The 19,809-nt window shown below is 36.0% G+C and overlaps 1 protein-coding gene across 1 annotated transcript in view; it reads right to left on the bottom strand.

The window, feature by feature from the left end:
- LOC135215765 (E3 ubiquitin-protein ligase RNF146-like) overlaps positions 1–19,809 on the bottom strand; it is a 56,107-nt gene that overhangs the window by 9,133 nt on the left and 27,165 nt on the right. The window contains exon 3 of the mRNA XM_064250720.1: positions 9,542–9,692. Within this exon, the coding sequence (XP_064106790.1) occupies positions 9,542–9,692 (151 nt within the window). The remainder of the gene's footprint in view (positions 1–9,541; positions 9,693–19,809) is intronic.

The raw sequence follows: 19,809 nt of genomic DNA, 5'->3' as shown, positions 1-19,809 counted from the left end.
TGAAATTCTGTCGGGAACGTCGGAGACTATAGCTAAGTATATATCTGTCAGGGAAGTTCATGTACAAAAATATATGGTAAACATCATGACAAATGCTCAACACTTGTGACATCAATATCAGCAGAGTAATACCCATTGGAAGTACAAGCATGAATGTATTCCTTTAAAATTGTAAAGAATCCTGATATTAAGGATAACTGGGGAACTATCGATATCACAAATGCCTTTAGTTTGACCATAAAATACTACTATGCAAATATTAGGCTTTATTAAACGACAAGACTCGTGAGTCAAGCACGACTGGGAACTATGAATAAAGAGCAGACTGGAAAATATTTTGAAGGCAAAAACACCATCTAACACTGCAAAAAGATGTACTTCATTCAATTTAGGTTTATAAATAAAGTAGCTGCAATTTCTAAACCCAGCTTTGATAATTTACGAAAGAAACTTATCTCCGAATTTTGTTCCATTCGGCAACTACAGACAGTGATGATATTGGTAAAATGTAATCAGCTGATTATTTTAAGAATGTAAACAAAAGCAGAATGTAAATTAGCAGAATGTAAATTGTAGATCGCTCTGTCTATATTATATTATATGTATTAAGTACATAAAATATGATTAAATACAGTTAAACATCAGTTTTATTAAAAATATCATTATTCTCAATACTACAGCTATTATTCAACTACTATTGCTAATGGATATCTGTCAGCGTAACCCAACTTTGTTGATTTACAAGAAAAAGTATCACTAAATTACTTACAAGAAAAACTACTGCTAAATTACATCTCTTCTAGAAGCTAATGGCAATGAAGATATCAATAATACGTACTCAGTCAGCCGAGATTTTGAGAGTGTAAACAATATCGAGTGCAAATGGTGTACAATGACAATGTTTAAGTGCAAATGGTGTACGATGACAATGTTTACACTACTTTGTTATACTTTTAACTTTTGTAAATGATCAGTTCTCTCCAGAAAATATTTAGGCTTATAAAGCTTTTCGGTTTTCATAATTATGGATAGAGATCGTACACCTGTAGCAAGTGACAGCTCACTCCTCCTATTGTCTAATTATGGTAATTACAGTTGTTTTTATTACAGTATTAATAGTAATGTCACTAAGTGATTCACTTAAATTACCTATGGTTTTTACCATTATTACAGATGTTTTGTTCAGTCTCGATGGTTGGGACAGTAGAGTTAACTATTGACACAACTATTGACACTTCGGGGGTTACCCTATCATTAAAAATCTTGACAGGATTTAAGGTTTACTTTTTATACTCCATGTATAAAACAAACCCCCATTTTGGGGGAGATTTTTAAGGTTAAAAAGATTGCCTTATACGCCAGCATATACGGTACATAGCACACCCAAGATATGTATACCATGGGTAAAAAAATACTGTACATCTATGCTTTTCACAAGATTCTAGAAATACATTAGATTTAACTATGATGAATCATAAAAAGTTAAATGGGAACATTTAATCATAAATGACTTTATGTCATGGTGATATATACTACATAGTGACAAGGAAAGAGCATCTTGTCAAATCCAGAAGCAATTCCTATACATGACAACTTTACACTATGGATTCCCATGTGTGGTTTATTATAAAATTCTAGGTACATTATACTTTATAATAACTGACAAATATGAATTACTTTTCATATTCAAGACCAGGGGAAAGGAAAGCCAAGATGAGAGAGAGAGAGAGAGAGAGAGAGAGAGAGAGAGAGAGAGAGAGAGAGAGAGAGAGAGAGAGAGAGAGAGAGAGAGAGAGAGAGAGAGAGAGAGAGAGATAAATGAATGGTTACCTTGTGACATAATAGGAATGGCAATAATTGTAAGATGATGAGCAGTAATTATCCTTTTCAAACAATTGGGGAGGTTGATGTAAATCAACATTGCTAGCAACTGCCTACGTCAGTCTCCCAGTATTATGTAAGAAGATATGCAACAACCTTCAAAACCCACAATTACTGATTATAAAAAAATAAAAAAAAATATTAGCAAAAGCAGTGCATGTAAAGTACGTTATATAACATAAAAATGAACTTTTCCAGGTTCTTGAAGCCTCTAAATTAAAGGAAACTAGTGAATAAACTGCAAAATAAAGATCCTGAATCAGTCAAAATAAAGAACTTGAAACAAAGAAAAGAATGACCATCAATGTAAAAGTAAAACTAAATTAACTGAAAACAAGGCTTATCTTGAGAAAGTGAAAATATCCACTTATTTACAGATCCATGTTCTCTTTATTAATATAAAGGAAACTCCTGAGATGCAATGTTCAAACTGACAATGGTGGACAATACAATCAGAAGCTGTAATCTCTCAGTTTTCCTGTATGATGTTCTTTTTTTTTTTAGCTAAGAATCACCACAGAAAACTTTATGGGGCCAACTTATTCATCTATATTTCTTACTGCAGTTATATAACTTTAAGGTATTCTACCAGTGTACTGAAACTCCTTGACCGATGGCTTATGTTTAATCAACAGTCACATTATACCTTTCATCACTAAGTAGACAGAAGTTCTGCTGTTACATACAGAAACATTGCCAAGTACCTAATCTTGATTTGATAATTTCCTCTTGCGACCTCTACCTCGCCTTCTACCTCGGCTGGAGCTTTTACCCTTAAGAGTCTTGGTAGTGAGGCCAGCTGTTCCCTTAGCCTTGGAAGTTACTGTGTCACGCTTGATAGCTCTACGTAGGCCTGGGCAATTCGTTCGACTCTGTCTCATGGTGTTAAAATCAATATCATAATTGTGGCCAGCTATTAAGAGAGTGACTGATGTTTCTCCACTGGAATAGGCCTCCTCTATCTCAGAATTTGTACGTTCATCATATCGCCACCATCCTGCAGGACAATCAGGTAACATCTCTCAATATCCTCCAACAAAGTCTTAACCAACACTGATGTTAAACTCAATGATCTACGCCAAGTATCTTTCAAACACTTTTGTTAACTTGAAATGATTAATCAATGTACTGAAAACCAGCACATTGGTAATGGGATTGAAAAATCAGTGATCTGAAACTATATATGTCCAACCCAATTTTTAACATGAATGGTATCTGATCTTTTCCTAGGGAGAAAAACAAGTTTCTTGTTACAATAAAAATCTACTCTACAGAGCTAACTTATACGGCATATACTGTAGTTACACTGAATTCTGTCAATATGCCTTCAGCATATTTTGCTTGTGATAATAATCAAGACTGCTCTCCACTGAATCTTTTTTTTTTTTAACTCATAAATTCAAAGGTTACTTCTCATTGGTGAAAAGTACAAAAGTTTTGAAATGTGTTAACTCATACTACAACTGCATATATGCCTGATCTGCCATACTAAAATGCGGCATCACCACAGACACTATCACTGTCCATAGAAAAAGAAAGAAGGAAAATAAAAAGAAAATAACACGTATATATGCTGTATACATATACATATATATAGTATACTATACAGGGCATCCCCAAGTTACGGTGGAACTGAATTATGGCATTCCGTTCTTACGGTTCTTTACCAAATACATTTATCAAGAACAGGTAAGTTACAGTGCTTACAACAACATTAGGCAACGAGTTATGACACCATAATCAAGTTACCATGTCGTAAGCATATTTAAAGGTGCTGCGCTTACAGTGCCTATCAATAAGCACAGACTTATGGTGCACCGCTGAAATGGAACCTCCCTGTAAGTTGGGGACTGCCTACACACACACACAGATATATATATATATATATATATATATATATATATATATATATATATACACACACATATATATATATATATATATACACACACACACACACACAGTAATACCTCAATCCTACACGATTCGAATTGCGCAGATTCAGAACAGACTCGCGAGCGCAAATGCAACAATTTCGAATCCTGGAGAAATCCTGCAAATTTTGTTAAGTCCAGAGCTGTCAAATATGTCAAGTAATGTGACAGAAAGGAGTGTTGCCAGATTAGTGATCAATGATTTTTATGTAATTCTCTCTCTCTCTGCATATGTAATCTTTACACCCTCCTCTATTTTCACCAACTATTTCTTTCTTTCAGGGTAATGTATTAAGCTAACTTTTAAAGTGAATTACAGTAACTTTAATTTCATTTAAAAGTTAGCTTAATACTTACGCAAAGACTACCCTTCTCTCTCTCTCTCTCTCTCTCTCTCTCTCTCTCTCTCTCTCTCTCTCTCTCTCTCTCTCTTGTAGTTAGAGGTAGCGTAGATAATCATCTATTTTTACCTTTATCTTCTAGAACCGTAAATACCTGTCCTAAAACAGACATAAATTATCATGACCTTGTTCCGTGGCAGGCCTGATAAACAAAACATATACTCTGATCCTGAAACTATGATAAAAGAATAGTGATAACTTGAGCAAAGTCCAATGAAAAATCAAGTCCACATAAAAAGCACTGTTTGTTCATGAAAAGGAATTTCAGAAACAAAGAGAAAGAGACAGAATACAGAATTTCTTAACAGTCGTTGAGAAAACTTCTAAAAAGATTGGTTGGTCAGAAGGGGGAAAGAAGAGAGAACTATGTTGTGCGTATGTAATCTTTATACACTCCTATATTTTTACCAACCATTTACTTCTTTTTTATGGGTAATGTATTAAGCTAACTTTTAAATGAAATTACAGTAACTTAAATTTCATTTAAAAGATAGCTTAACTTAGATGAAGCGATTGCAAACCTGTAGTACAGATATAAGCAACCAAATCCAGAAAATGCTGATTGCCGACGTCATTTGCCGTCACTATAAAGATAAAAAAAAAAAGGTACAGGCAAAATTGATGTTCAAAACTAGCGAAATCACGACGCTTTTACAATCTAGTATTGTGCCACTTTTAAATCCAACTTTGTTAATTTACAAGAATGTATCTAAATTACATATCTTCTACCAGCCAGTGTGTAATGACAATGAAGATATCGATAGCTCAATAAGATGAGATTTTGAAACTGTAAACAATATCAATGCTTATATTCTATAAAACACATCTAACTTTTTCAAATTATCATTTTCTCCAGAAAATATTTATGTTTAGGCTTATAGACCTTTTCGGTTTTTAGAATTACAGATTGAGATCCTACTCCTGTAACAAAGTGAGAACTCGCTCATCCTAACGTCTAATTATGGTAATTATCCACAGAAATTGCTGTAATTAGTTATTTTGTTTACAGTATCAAAAGTTGTATTACTAGTTAATCACTTGAATAACCTATGGTTTTTACCATTATTAGGTTACAAATGTTTTGTTTAGTGTCAATAGTTTGTCGATAGTTGTGACTGTTGCCAACTATTGATAGAACTATTGACACTTCAAGAGTTAGCTTATCATTAAAAATCTCACCAGATTTTAAGGTTATCACAGAATGCCTCTTGCATTATAATTTTCAATAATCTCAAGATCAATTGTGGTTCTTACAGTTTTCCTTACCAAATGAGCATGGGAACAACGCATAATAGCAGCGACTGAACGAATCACTTTTGTTTACAAAAATCATATGATTCCTTGCGTCGGTTTCTGGATTTTTGTTTGAGCTCAGATGCAACACTTACTCAAAATGTTCTATTGAAATCCAATTATTTTGAGTTCTAATATGACACACACATACATAAATAGCAGTGTTTTCGTTTCACTGGAGTTCAGCCTACTATCTCACCAACTACACCATTCACTAATCTGCTCCATGTTACGATTGAGACTACGGGCAGCTTCACTTCTCATAAGTGGAGACTACTACATACACAAGTGTTGCATCATCGGAATATTGAACAATCTTTCTAGGCCAACAACCACATCACTTGTATATACTAAAAATAGCAGTGGAACAAGATCACTGGCCTGTAGAAGTCCACACACAATGGGTTTGACTGGCAAAGACAAACGCAGCCAATTTCTGTTATATCAAATGTCCTTTTCACAGCAAAGCATACCTCAAGTACATAAACTCTGGGCTATAAGCTCGCTACAAATTTATATAAGTTTTTTGAGAGTTAATTTAGTATGACCACGTACAAAACCCTCGTCAAAGGTGCAGATTAAGCTTTTCAAACAACAGTCATAAAGATAAGTACCTAACTAAACAAGCTTTACCCCTTGAGTTAGTAAGCCCCCAGGAACATTGTGAGTGAAGATAATCTGGTAAGACAGATTAGAGCAGGTAGTTATACAATATGTAGCCTCAATAATGCTTACTTGCTACCTGAGGACAAAGCCTGTCAGAAAATCCACCCATTCATCCTTTCAAATAGTCCATTTTGTCATCTAATAAAGTAAGGTACAGAAAACTTTTATCTCAAGGTAGTCAAAAAAGAAAATTTTTAAAAATCATGACACAAAAAAGACTTGTATTCATATAGAAATTTCTTGAGTGTATTGCTTAAGTAATATGTTATAAACAAACAAGAAATTACAACTGAAGCCCATATTGCTGAAAGCAACAGTCCACACATAACCATATGTAAACTATACACGAATTTTGCATAAAGGAACTCTGTATCTCGATCAGTTGCACCCACAATACAATACATATATTCAAAATCATTAAAATTATGAGATGCTTTAAAGGACCTGGCATGGTAGACAACAACATTATAATGCATTAGCTACCACAGACCATCATTTACCGTCATAATTCATAAGCATTAACATTCTTACAGCATATTCTCCATTAATGCAAGCCAGTCTGAAAACACCTCGCCGCTTCTATCTTTTGAACTTTCTGCCTCAAACCACCATAGTTATGTACTCTTTTGTGATATGTCTTCCACTTCACTTCAGCCATAATTTCAGCATTATCACAGTTTTGCAAAATATCCAATTTTCTTTATAAGTGGTTATGTCCACAATGCATAGTTATTTATATTTCCCATCAGTCCAACTTCTCTTCACTTTATCCAGGCTCTTGATATCTTTTTCGTCCTACTGCCCTTCTATTTAATATATCAAAAGTCACAAAACTATTCCACCTTCTTAAAGGCCTGTACCTCCAATGCAATATAATCATCCTCCTCATTCATTTCTTCAGTTTAAACTCATCATATATATGATGGGTATGAAAATCCTTACAGTGCATGAACTTTGCTTTCCTGAACATCTCTGATACAACTTGTTGCATTCCTCCATTCCCCTTATTCAATTTATCCATGATCCATTTCCCATCTGAAATTCCTAACTTTCCTAACTGTTACATTATCTCAGTTTGCTTCCTATAAAACTTTGAGGAATATGAAATAATGTAAGTGACAAAATGGTGTAAGGTAAATAATTCACAAAATCTTCCTCATAAATTGAATTAGTAAAACTGGTAGTGGCAGAGATACAACACACTTCCATCATCTTAATTCCCAATGTTTCGTATTCATGTTTCCAGAATCTTTATATTATTACTTAGCTGCCTTTTAAAAAAATTTATTTCTTAATCAAATTAGTCTGAGGATTAAAAATCAGCTACAAAATCAGTGTTCAAAAGTTACAACACAAAATGCTAGGCCACTTTCAAAAGATTTTAAAACATTACTTTAAAAACATTCAATAGAAAGAACTTTAGTCTACTGAATATATACAGTACTTTGATAAATTTAGTAAAGCTTTGCTAATCAGTATTAAACGGGGAGAGACCTTTGGATTTACAACTATTATTTCATAAAGGCTAGCCAAGAATAGCATATTTCTACCAATTTTTAAAAATTTAGGTTAGCTAATAAACATGTTCTGTCTTCTAAAAAAAGACTATTCATTACTGGTGGGTTGTGATATATGTTAAAAACATTATGGAAATGAAATAGGCCTTGCATTTTTCTGTTTTACAAAAGTACAAAATGCCAACCATAGTCTAGCACTGCCTATGTTTGCTGTACATAGGTAGGCCTGGCTTGGCTGAATTCATGCATATAAGCTAGCTTAAGCTAGCTAATAAGCATAGCTGGTGCTACATAAATAATTATTTATTACTAAAAAAAAGTTATGAAATATGCCAGTAAAGTTATAAATAAACAATTAACAAACATGAAAATTTTTTTTTCAAAACCATACCCATTCAGTTTGAATGGATACAAAATTATCTCTATATGTACTTTCTATTTTATTTTAACCATGTTCTGCAGTAAAGAGCTTTTATTTATTTCCATGTACGTACTATTATACTTTTACTGAACTGTTCAATATTTATCTATACACATGTTTACTAAATTCAATACCAAATTATCTAATATATGATAAATAACAAAATCTAAGACAATAAGCCTATTCTATTTAAATATGTAGTACTCCCTAAAAAAATAAAAATAAATTTTTTAGATAAGCTTATTGTTCAATAAGCTTAACTATAGTACATTATTTTTTCATATGAAGTCAGTATACTTCAGTGCATTTTACTCTTATTTTATGCTTATCTTGTCGGAATAATTTTCATATTTACCACACCAAATTTATCAACAAAGTTCTAAAATGCTGAGTACAATTGTTATTACTGTATTAATTATTAAAGGTGTACTGCTTTTTTTTGTATACGGTGCTTTTAAATAATTTCATTATATTTCATTTCCACCAAAGTTTATACCTTGCATGCTTATTTTGGTAATTAAAATATTTTTCAATTTTCAATATACTTGGCCTGCTTTATTTTATTAAAAATCTCGAATGATAAAAAAAATTATCTGTGGACTATTTATTCAATACCTAAACCAAACAGTTAACTAATGGGTTTAGCATGTTGGATTATCATGACCTTGTTCCGTGGCAGGCCTGATAAACAAAACATACTCTGATCCTGAAACTATGATAAAAGAATAGTGATAACTTGAGCAAAGTCCAATGAAAAATCAAGTCCACATGCCAATATTTAAAACAGTATTGAGTACTACCAGGTTATATTTCTAGACTCTTATAGGACTTACCTAGGTTTGAAAATTGGAGCAAAATAAAGTTCATGAAGTTGGACATTAGGGGAAAGAAACCAATGTAAATAAAAAATATCAAAAGTACAAATAATGTATCCAAAGGTAACATTAATATGTACATTCATAATGCTATGCGAAAACAAACCATTAACAGCAAAATTTTCTTCCTTTTTTCCAATCTACAGTCCTTGGTCTTGCTAATACAACTTAGCTTTAAACTGAATTTTTTTTGTTACTATCACCATTATCAATTATTTTGCCATTATCAATTATTTTATAAACAGGTCGAGTTCTGCTTTGCATACCATACAACTAATGCAAATGATCTGTTCTTAAGGGTCAAGGTTGAAGAATTTGGAAAAATGGGTGGGAAAAGTTTAAAGGGACTGGGTGCAATCTAGCAGTGGACAAAAGGGACAAAACAATGAAACTTGGGTGCTGCCTGCAAAACTATACTTTGCTATACCACTGCTAAAAGCACACCAACAATGCCACAACAAGCAGTGAAACAAAATATGTACACCAGGATTAATAAGTAAATCAACATATAAAAATAAATAGTACATAAACAAATTTCCATTACTATACCCACCATTTCGACCTTCATAAAACCATTGGTATCCTCCAGGATGAATTTCTTCCTTTTCCATTTCAATAGCAGAGAGAAGAGTAGGGTGATCCAGAAAGTCTGCTGGTATCTCCTGCCGGCACATGGCACAACGTTTGCTCTGGTTGGCTACACCCTGTCAGAGAATGTGCTGTTAAATAATTGTGCATTTCAAAAATAACGAAGGGGTTTATATACAGCATCTTGCTTGACTTCCAAAATTCATAATGCATACTTATGAGTTTTATTCACAGACCAATTCAGATTGTTCCATTTACTATACTAACTGTTTATTTTGTTTATTTCAACCTATGCTTCCGCACTGCTAACTGATTATTGGTAGGACGAGAGAGAGAGAGAGAGAGAGAAGAGAATTACCTGATCAATTCTATCCCTCCAATAATGGGGGGGGGGGGGGGGGGGGGGGGGGGGGGGGGGGGGGGGGGAATTACCACAGCAAGTCCCTCTCTGGTGTGAACTTGCAAACTACTAGATGCTTTTATTGGAAGCAATAATGTTAGTCTAGTAGATTAGGAAAAAATCATGCACTTTTTGAACAGATTATCAAAATTTGGCTCCTAAAAGACTTTTTGATGCACTTTCTAATAAGATGAGGAGACAAGTGATCTGAGCACTCCATGACCCCAAAAAGTGACATTTTTCAAAATGGCCGCCTAAAATAGACCTATGCCTATAACTTCTGTTGTAAGTCAGGTAGAAACAAGATTTTAGTAGCTTTACCTATATTGATCAATGTGTCCTATCACGTGCTGCTACCAGAAGTCCAACATGTGTGGCATTCATCTTGGAAATCCAAGATGGCTGCCCTGAAGTTACCTTTATGTATAAATTCGTTGGTAGGAGAGACGGAAATATGATCTTGGTGTCCAAACCTGTGTTCTAATGTGTGACCTGTCTTCCAGGTAACTCAAAAATTAAATATATGTGGCAGCCATTTTGAAAATTCAATATGGCTGCCTCCAAATTAAACTTTTGTGCATACATTGATGATAGATACTTCATGGTTTTGCATGATTTCCTGAGTAAACCATATAGAAGGGTGGTGCTTTATGTTTTCAGGTGTGTCATCCATCTCTTTGTCTTATATCCTGTCTGTATATCCATATGTCCTTCTGACTGGCTGTCTGTCTGTCTATCTGTTTTTGTATATGTCTTTCAATCTGTTTAAACATCTAATTCCTGTTTCATTTTATTTCAGGTGCATAAATATCAAATACAATTATATAGCCAAACCCTTCATGAAGCAATCGCCCTGAATGTTGTACATACGTGTATATAGACTAGTGGTGGTGGTAGTTGTAGTTGCTAACAGTTTAACCATAGAAAATGTCTGAAATGTGCATGCAAGTAGATCCAGTGGAAGGAGCTGCCATGCAGAAAACTGCTAAACCTCAACAGATTGGACATTATGTATTTTATGCCAGGTTATGAAACCAAATGAGAAACTTAAACTCCCAGGTGTAAAACACAACGAAGAGACAGTGAATGTAGTTACAAAAGGTTAGCAGAAAATATATATGAATTTGAACAACTTGGATGTGTTCCATTGGACATCGACATTAAAAGACTGGACAATGGCAAAGGAATTGAAGCAACGCTACAAGAAAATGATGCCAAGTTTCACAAGTCATGTGAAGGCCTTTTCAACAACCAGAAGCTACAGAGGGCTAAAGAAAAGAAAGCAAAGCAGGAGGTTGGCTGTCAACCAAGCCCAGCAAAAAAGAAGCTTAGATTAAGCAGTGACAGCATGCCAAAGGCAGAGTTATGCTTCTTCTGTGAGAAAGATGAGAGTGAAGCACCTTTGATCAAAGCAATGTCACTAAATGTTGATCGCAGAGTCCGAGAGTATGCTCATATACTACAAGACAGAAAACTTTTCGGCAAACTTTCTGTCTGGAGATTTGCCAGCTCGTGATGCTGTTTATCACCACAAATGCATGACAGATTTGTACAACAAAGTTAGGGAAAAGAAGAATATTGATGACAGTGGAACAAAAGATGCTTTCAACACTGGGCTAGTTCTAAGTGAATTGGTTTCACACATAGAAGAACAGAGAGGTGAATCACTTCCAGTATTTAAACTTGCAGACCTAGGGAAAATGTATGATGCAAGAATGGCTAAAATAGATCCAACATATACCCAAAAGGTGCATACGACTAGACTTAAAGAAAAGTTGTTAGCTCTTATTCCAGACCTCAGGGCCCATAGTGAGGGAAGAGATATAATATTGATGTTTGACAGAGATATTGGAAAGGCTATCCGCATTGCTTGTACATATGCTGATGAGGAAGTATTCGATTTGATGCATGCAGCTAAAATAGTTCGCAGAGATATACTTTCCCATGAATACTCATTTGATGGTTACTTTGAGCCAGGATGTGAAAAGAATGTGGTCCCAAGAAGTCTTCTTGTCCTTGTAAAGATGATATTACAAGGACCTTGTATCAAAGATCAACAATGTGATGATGATGCTATGACCAAAATAGCCCTTTGTCTGTCACAGCTACTGATTTTTAATACGAAGACGACCTCAAGAGAAGCTTCATCTACAAGACATCAGAAGTGCAGAGAGACACCATTTTCGATCTATGCAGCCCTACTCATCCATGCAAAAACTCGACAAAGAAGTCTTGTTGATACTTTGTTTAGTCATGGACTCTGCATATCATATGAACGCACTCAAGAGCTCTCAACAGCTCTTGCCAATGGTGTCATCAAGCAGTTTGAACAAGATGGATGTGTCTGTCCTACAACTCTAAGAAAGGGCATATTCACTGTTGGGGCAGTGGACAACATCGACCATAACACTTCTTCAAGAACATCAAAGGATTCATTTCATGGAACAGCTGTTTCCATAATTAGAGAAATCTAATTAAGTTTAGTCATTATAGATATATTACTATTTCAAACTATATACTGTATTATTATGATTGTGGTGTGAGTAAACAAGATGAATACTCAAATGTAATATAACTATTTTTGAGAAATGCATTTTACTATAGCTTCAAACACTTTACATATGCCTAAAGATTAAATTTTTTTCTGATGCATCTATTACTGTGTTAAATTGTTGGCTGCACTTTTGACTGTCTATGGAACACTTGTAATGCACCTCAGAAAAATCCTTTTTGTCATTAATATGTTGGATGCACTCTTTGAGACATTTTCCCCAAGATCAAGCTTGTACATTTATTAAATTATTAAATTAAATGTTATAAAATGTTGACTTGTTGGCAGCCATCTTGAAAGGTGTTCTATTTATTATTTTTGGTAAAAAACAGTGCATTATGGTCATTGTACTTCAAAAAGTATCAAGATAATTAATTCTATTCCTAAAAACAAACATCGGGGCAAAAATTTTAAAAAGTGGCAAATATAAGGCGGCCATTTTGAAAAATGTCATTTTTCAGGGTCAAAGAGTGCTCAGATCACTTGTCTCCTCATCTTATTGGAAAGACCACATAAAAATCTCCTAGAAACCAAATTTTGGTAATCTGTTCAAAAAGTGCACAATTCCTACTAGTTTTTGACCTAATCCACTAGACTAGTTGGATCTGACTACAGAACTGCATGCATGGTGCCAGATTCAATTAGAATTTTGCCTTAGATTAGGGTCAGTGAATGACAAAAGGTAGTATGTCTTGGTTCATCCAGTAGAATATCCAAGGACTTTTCTAATTTACAGTGCTAAAAAGTCATAAAAAGCAATTGTTACTTGATGGGTAAATTTAACGTAACAAAAAGAAGTGATTTGGGCAAATAGAGTGTAAGTGAAAGAGACAGGCAAATTATCATCCCAGCCCAGCTGGTAAGTCAGTAAGAAGCAGACCCCCTGTCTCCCTCCCATAACCCACCACTATCCCTTCCCTCTCCTCTCTTTTGTCTCAGTCAGCATACCGAACACTGGCTGAAGTTGGCTCAATAAGACATTTCTTTTATGACTGTATAGCACTTGATTGTTTTTGTGTTTTATCATTATGTTAAATCTATTGTGAAACATTTTATTATTTATGTCAATTGGTACTGATGTTAGATGCATATAGTAAAGATTTTACTGACTCTTCTCCTTCTCTCCTCAACAATATCACAACGCCTGATAACTTAAAATAAATTTTTCATTGTTCCTCAAAACTGTAAATGCTCCCTCCGACTCCAGTTATCTGTGCATCACCGCAATGACATATGATCTTTTTCATTGTTCAAGCTCAATTTTATTGTGAAAAGCTTTATTCTTTCATTTACTGTTGTGTTGAATTTGGTTATCATTAAACCATATCGTCTCACTCACCGCACCGAACACTGGCTTTTTTTATATACATATAATTTTATTGTTTCGGTAATACTACATTTGATTGTTTTCATATTTTACCATCATTAAATTTATTTTTTATTTTTTGGTTGAATATGGTTATCTCTAAACTATATATTGTAAGGGAAAAACAATGTTTTAACAGTTTTTCTTGTAGGACGCAGCAGGGCGTCTAATAAAATAGTATAAGCAAGATTATAAGTCAGTTAGAGGTACAAGTATTTGTTCGACAAATGATAGAAAATTTTCTCAAAAACTTCATTCCAAAAACAGAATGTTCAACATAAACTTTCGACTAATGAGGTACAGTGGTCCCCCCTTATTCACGGAGGATGAGTAACGTGAATAGTTAGAATCCGTGAATAATTGGAACCCCTTTAAAAATGCTGACAACAGCCTATTTTGTTAATTGAAACTCAAGAAAAAATCCACTAAAACTTTTTATACTTTACTTCTGGATATTTCCTGTAGAAAAATACCACATATAGGTGAAATCCCCATGCTGTTATCAATGTTGCTATTCATTACAGGTACTCCTCATTTAACGACATATGTACTTGTTTTACGACAACTTGGAGTTATGACGACAACGTGAAGAAAAAACCATACACTAATGAAAATAAAAACATTGCCAATGGTGGCCAAGAGAAAGGCTATTGAGTGCCAATAATCTAGCCTAGCCTAGGTTTTGAAAACCTTGAAATTCATGGCTAAAACAATAAAATAAATAAGGCTTTAATATATTTTGCAAAGAAAAGCTATACAGTTGAACCTCTTAAAATTGGCATTCTATGGTCTGGGAACTCCACTGGTTGGCTTGATTCAGCCACCATTAATTTGTTGCGCGCCAGAACGGGTGGTACCACGTTTGTTTACAACTTCAAGAAAGCAAAACTCATGCCATATCTCCTTTATTTTAGTGAGAATAATTCTTAGTAATGAAAAGAAAATATGTGAATTCTTAGGAATGAAAAGAAAATGTGTGAAGTCAAATATGTTTTTTATATTTACTTGAAAGTAAATATATTTATTTAAATATTCCACTTCAGAAGTCTCTACAAAGTAAATCCTTTTAATCAAAACAATGACACATTTGGCATGAGACCAGATGATACTAGAGGGGAGAAGTGCAAGCATATACCTTCATCAAAGCTAAAAATGCATATCCCATTAGTGAATAATTTAGTGTTCACTTTCCTCAATAGATGGCGTTGTGCTTTGTTTATGTTTTAACGGAAACATTCAAATGGCTCGTGATCACCGAAATTCATTAGTAATTACTTTTTTCATCTCACTACCCTCAACAATAAAAATAAGACAAAGAAACTAATAGTGATAATTATGAAATGCTAAATTTAGAATATGATATTAACTGCTAAATAATGTGCAGATTCTGAGAAAAGTTTAGTACTGTAGGCTATCTCAGGAATGTAAGCTAAATGTGTTAAATAAAGTATACAATATTTTAAAGAAAATTATACATCATGAAGTTATAAAATGATTTAATTAAAATATGAGTAATGAAATTATATAAAGTGTTGTCAGAACTTTGCCAAGTAGTAGGCTATGTCAAAAACTAGTTCTGTGTATAATATATGACTGAAAATTAATACTATTGTCGAAATAAAGAGAATAACCTGTTTAACAACATGGTCGCTGGAACAGAACCCCGTCATTGAACGAGGAGTATCTGTATAACAGAGAGAAAAGGACCAGGAACTGATATAACCAGGTTTGTTTGGATAATGCTCCATTAACCTAGTTGGGCAGGTTGAAGTTATTAACTTTGTATAAAGCCTGAGTAAATTTGAAATAAATAGTACTGTAAACTTCACTGACCTATTCTAGGATTCTGACTGGTACAGATTTAATGATTAGCTGTTATAAGCAGACCTCCCCTACATGAATTTAATCAGTTGGCAGAGAAAGGAATGATAGCAAGCCAGATGTTTGACGACTGCTTTCTTTAAGATATTCTCATAGATGGTGGGATGCTAGTTTGATGTCACCCAGTAAGATGTTGGGAGATCATTACAGGTATTCTCCTTTGGTAGAGGAAAAGTGACTGCAATGTTGAAGACAACAACATTGCTGCAAAGTGGTCTGGTCTGGCTGCACATTTAATTATATGACTGTCAACCTGTTTTCCAGTAATGTTGTCCAGAAGGCCAATATTTTGTAGACACTTTGGTTATAGAATTCAGTTTGAGTGCATAAGAAAAGCACTACATATTGATTTATCTATTTTCTAGTCAAGTTTTCCCCATCTTGGTTTTTGGACTTTGAGATGATTTATAGATCTTGTTATATCTATATCATTTCAGCTGTCATTCTACAGGTTCAGCTTGAGTTTAGTAGTGTAGACTTTAGAATTTTCAATTGCCTTTTCGCAATCAAAATAAGACAGTCTGGTCTCCCAAGATTTTGTAGGTTGTACTGCCTGGTAGATTCTTATATCTAGGTTAGACTTTAATGCTTAGTACACTTTGATGTAATATTTCCTAGGGTTTCACTGTTCCATTTGTTTCTTGGAAATTCATCTTAAGGCTCATATGGCAGCTGCTAGGAAGGGGTAGCCAGGTGGGAGAAAGGGAGGTGGGATGTGGGGGTGCCACCAGGTAGGAGGACAGTGGGTTGGGAACTGACACAACACATGCAGGTGTTAATGGTGAAAGTAGGTGTTTGTATTAGCCTCATCAAAGAATAAGGTATAGTAAATAAATAAGTAAATAAATTATAAAATCACAGACATGGCCTTCATGGCCTCTTTCAAATTCTACCACTCACATTTTTCCTGTCCCATCTCTTCCACAAATCTCTAACCTCTGCCTCACAGTTCTCATTCAAAGTCTGGGTCTTCCAACTATTCTGATATTTACAGCACCCAAACTGACACTATCACCTACTATTCTTCCAGGGGTTATGTGATGAACATGTACAAAAAATCTCCATCTCCCTGTCATCATTACCTCATCTACATAATGCACTCCTGTGATTTCTGTTGTGGTATCATTCCAAACTACCCTGCCATCTAACTCCTAATATCCTCCTTGAAGTCTTACCTCTCAAATTGAAAAAATCTTTTAGATATACAATAATACCCCAAACCTTATGCAATTCGATTTGCATGAATTCACAATGGCGCAAACTTTTTGTTGGAACCTAACTAACTATTACACACAAGTTCTTCACAATAGCGCGAACATTTGCGAATCCTCCAGAAACCCTGCAAAAGATGATATTGTTAAGATACAATAAAGTTTGTTCATACTTACCTGGCAGATATATATATAGCTGTATTCTCTGAAGTCCGACAGAATTTCTAAAACTTACGACACACGTAGTGGGAGTTAGGGTGGTTAGTACCCATTCCCGCCGCTGGGAGGCGGGTATCAGGAACCATTCCATTTTCTATCAGATTTCATCTCCACTGTCTCCTGAGAGGAGGTGGGTGGGTACTAAAATTATATATATCTGCCAGGTAAGTATGAACAAACTTTATTGTATCTTAACAATATCATTTTGTTCATGAAACTTACCTGTCAGATATATATATAGCTGAATCCCACCTTTGGCGGTGGGAGAGACAGAAAAAACAAAGGATTTTAGAAACATATAAATGTATATGATTGACAATCTTGGTTCCTTACTGTTAGCATAGCTGACTTCGTGATTACTGTCACCCAAGCCTGCTTCTGCTTCACTGAGTTACCAACAAGGTAGTGACCTATGTAGTTGGTGCGCTCTAGATGATCTGTCAACGGGGACGGGACCACAATGTGACTAGACCATGACCATACTTCCGAGGGCAACGAGGCAAAAAACCACCTACCAAGTTAGCCTAACAACAAACTCCATATACCAAAGGCTAAAGGAAGGGACGACTGTACTCGGCAGCCGACCCTACAACTATAAACATACAAATATTAAAAAACTCACCTACCCTTTTCTATGGGAAAGGATGAGTGCTACCTCGCTGCCCCCAAAATAGTGTCTGCGGCGACGTATGGTCCGAGAGAGTAACAGCTTTCATAGGTTCTTCCGTTTCTCACCGCTCCCGAGTAGGTAGTGAGAGGCGAACACTGAGTTACTCCTCCAAAAAGATAGCACTTAAAATGTCTTTAAGAGCCATGTTTTTCTGAAAGGCTATTGAGGTCGAAATAGCCCTTACTTCGTGCGCGTTAACTTTAAGTATCTTCAGTCACTGTCTTTGCAAGAAGCGTGCGCCTCTTTAATGGTGTTTCTCAAAAGAATGCCAGTGCATTCTTGGACATGGGCATGTTTGGTCTCTTGACCGAACACCATAAGTTCTCTGCAGAACCTCGGCAATCCTCGTTCTACGAATATACTCTCTAAGAGCCCTAACAGGACACAGGACTCTTTCTGGCTCTTGACCAATGATCTCTGCCATACCCTTGATCTCGAATGTTCTAGGCCACGGATTGGAAGGGTTTTCGTTTTTGGCCAGAAACGACATATTCAAAGAGCAGACTGCATTATGCCCTTTGAAACCGACGTGTTTGCTGATAGCCTGTATTTCGCTAACTCTCTTCGCCGTCCCGCCAGAGCAGTTAGGAATACAGTTTTCTTCGTCAATCCCGTAGAGACGAAGATGAAAGAGGTTCAAAACGATTTGACATCAAAATAATTTTAGGACCACATCCAGGTTCCACGAAGGTAGCTTCGGTAGTGGTACCTTGGTCGTTTCGAAAGATCTCAATAGATCATGGAGATCCTTATTGTTAGCGAGGTCAAGACCTCTATGGCGAAAGACTACAGATAGAACGCTTCTGTAGCCTTTAATAGTTGACACTGCCAACTTTAGATCTTGTTTCAGATAAAGCAAGAATGTCGGCGATCTGGCTCACAGAGGTAGTGGTAGAGGAAACTCCTTTTCTCTTACACCAACTTCTAAAGGCTGCCCACTTCGATTGGTAAACCGCGATTGATGATGGTCTCCTCGCGGTGGCGATAGCTTTAGCCACTGATTTCGAAAAACCTCTCGCTCTGCCAACTTTTGGGATAGTCTGAACGCAGTCAGACTCCAGAGCGGAGAGGTTTTTTGTGGTACCTCTCGAAGTGGGTCTGTTTGAGTAGATCTCTCCTTAACGGAAGAGATCTCGGATAATCCACTAGGTAGAACATCACCTCTGTGAACCAGATCGCTGCGGGCCAAAAGGGGGCGATTAAGGTCAACCTCGTCCCCTCCGATGCTTGCAAATTTTCTCATCACCTCCCCCAGGATCTTGAAGGGGGGAAAAGCGAGAGATCCAGGCCCGTCCAAATCCCATAGGAAGGCGTCTACTGCTACTGCTCCCGGATCGAGAAACCGGGTAGCAATACAGAGGAAGTCTCGCCGTCCTTGATGTTGCGAAGATGTCCACTAAGGGGCATCCCCAAAAAGACCCCACAGTTCCTGGCATACTTCTTGATTGAGAGTCCACTCTGTCGGCAATAACTGTCCTTGTCGACTGAGGAGATCTGCCCTGACGTTCTCGACTCCGGCAATGAGTCTTGTCAATATTGTGACTTCTCTCTCCTTCGCCCAAAGCAGGATCTCTTTTGCTAGAGAAAAACAGGGAGCGAGTGTGTTCCTCCTTGTTTCTTCAAGATGCCAGGGCTGTGGTGTTGTCCGAGTTGATCTGAACCACACGCGACGGGAGACTTTTGTACTGGAAGAACTGGAGCGCTAATTGAACCGCTGCCAGCTCTTTGAAGTTGATATGCCAGGTTACCTGTTCCCCTCTCCAGGTACCTGACACTTATCCTCCCCCCCTAGAGTTGCTCCCCACCCCGTGGATGACCGCGTCGGAGAACAACACTAGGTCGGGGTTCTGAAGCTTGAGGGATACGCCCTTTGACAGCTTCCACGGATCGAGCCACCATCTTAGATGGTTCTTCACCTCTTCCGAGATGTTTAAC

This window comes from Macrobrachium nipponense, chromosome 19 (genome assembly GCF_015104395.2).
Source record: "Macrobrachium nipponense isolate FS-2020 chromosome 19, ASM1510439v2, whole genome shotgun sequence".
NCBI lineage: Eukaryota > Metazoa > Arthropoda > Malacostraca > Decapoda > Palaemonidae > Macrobrachium > Macrobrachium nipponense.
The sequence above is the reverse complement of the archived record's forward strand: the minus strand, read 5'-3'. Positions and strand labels throughout refer to the sequence as shown.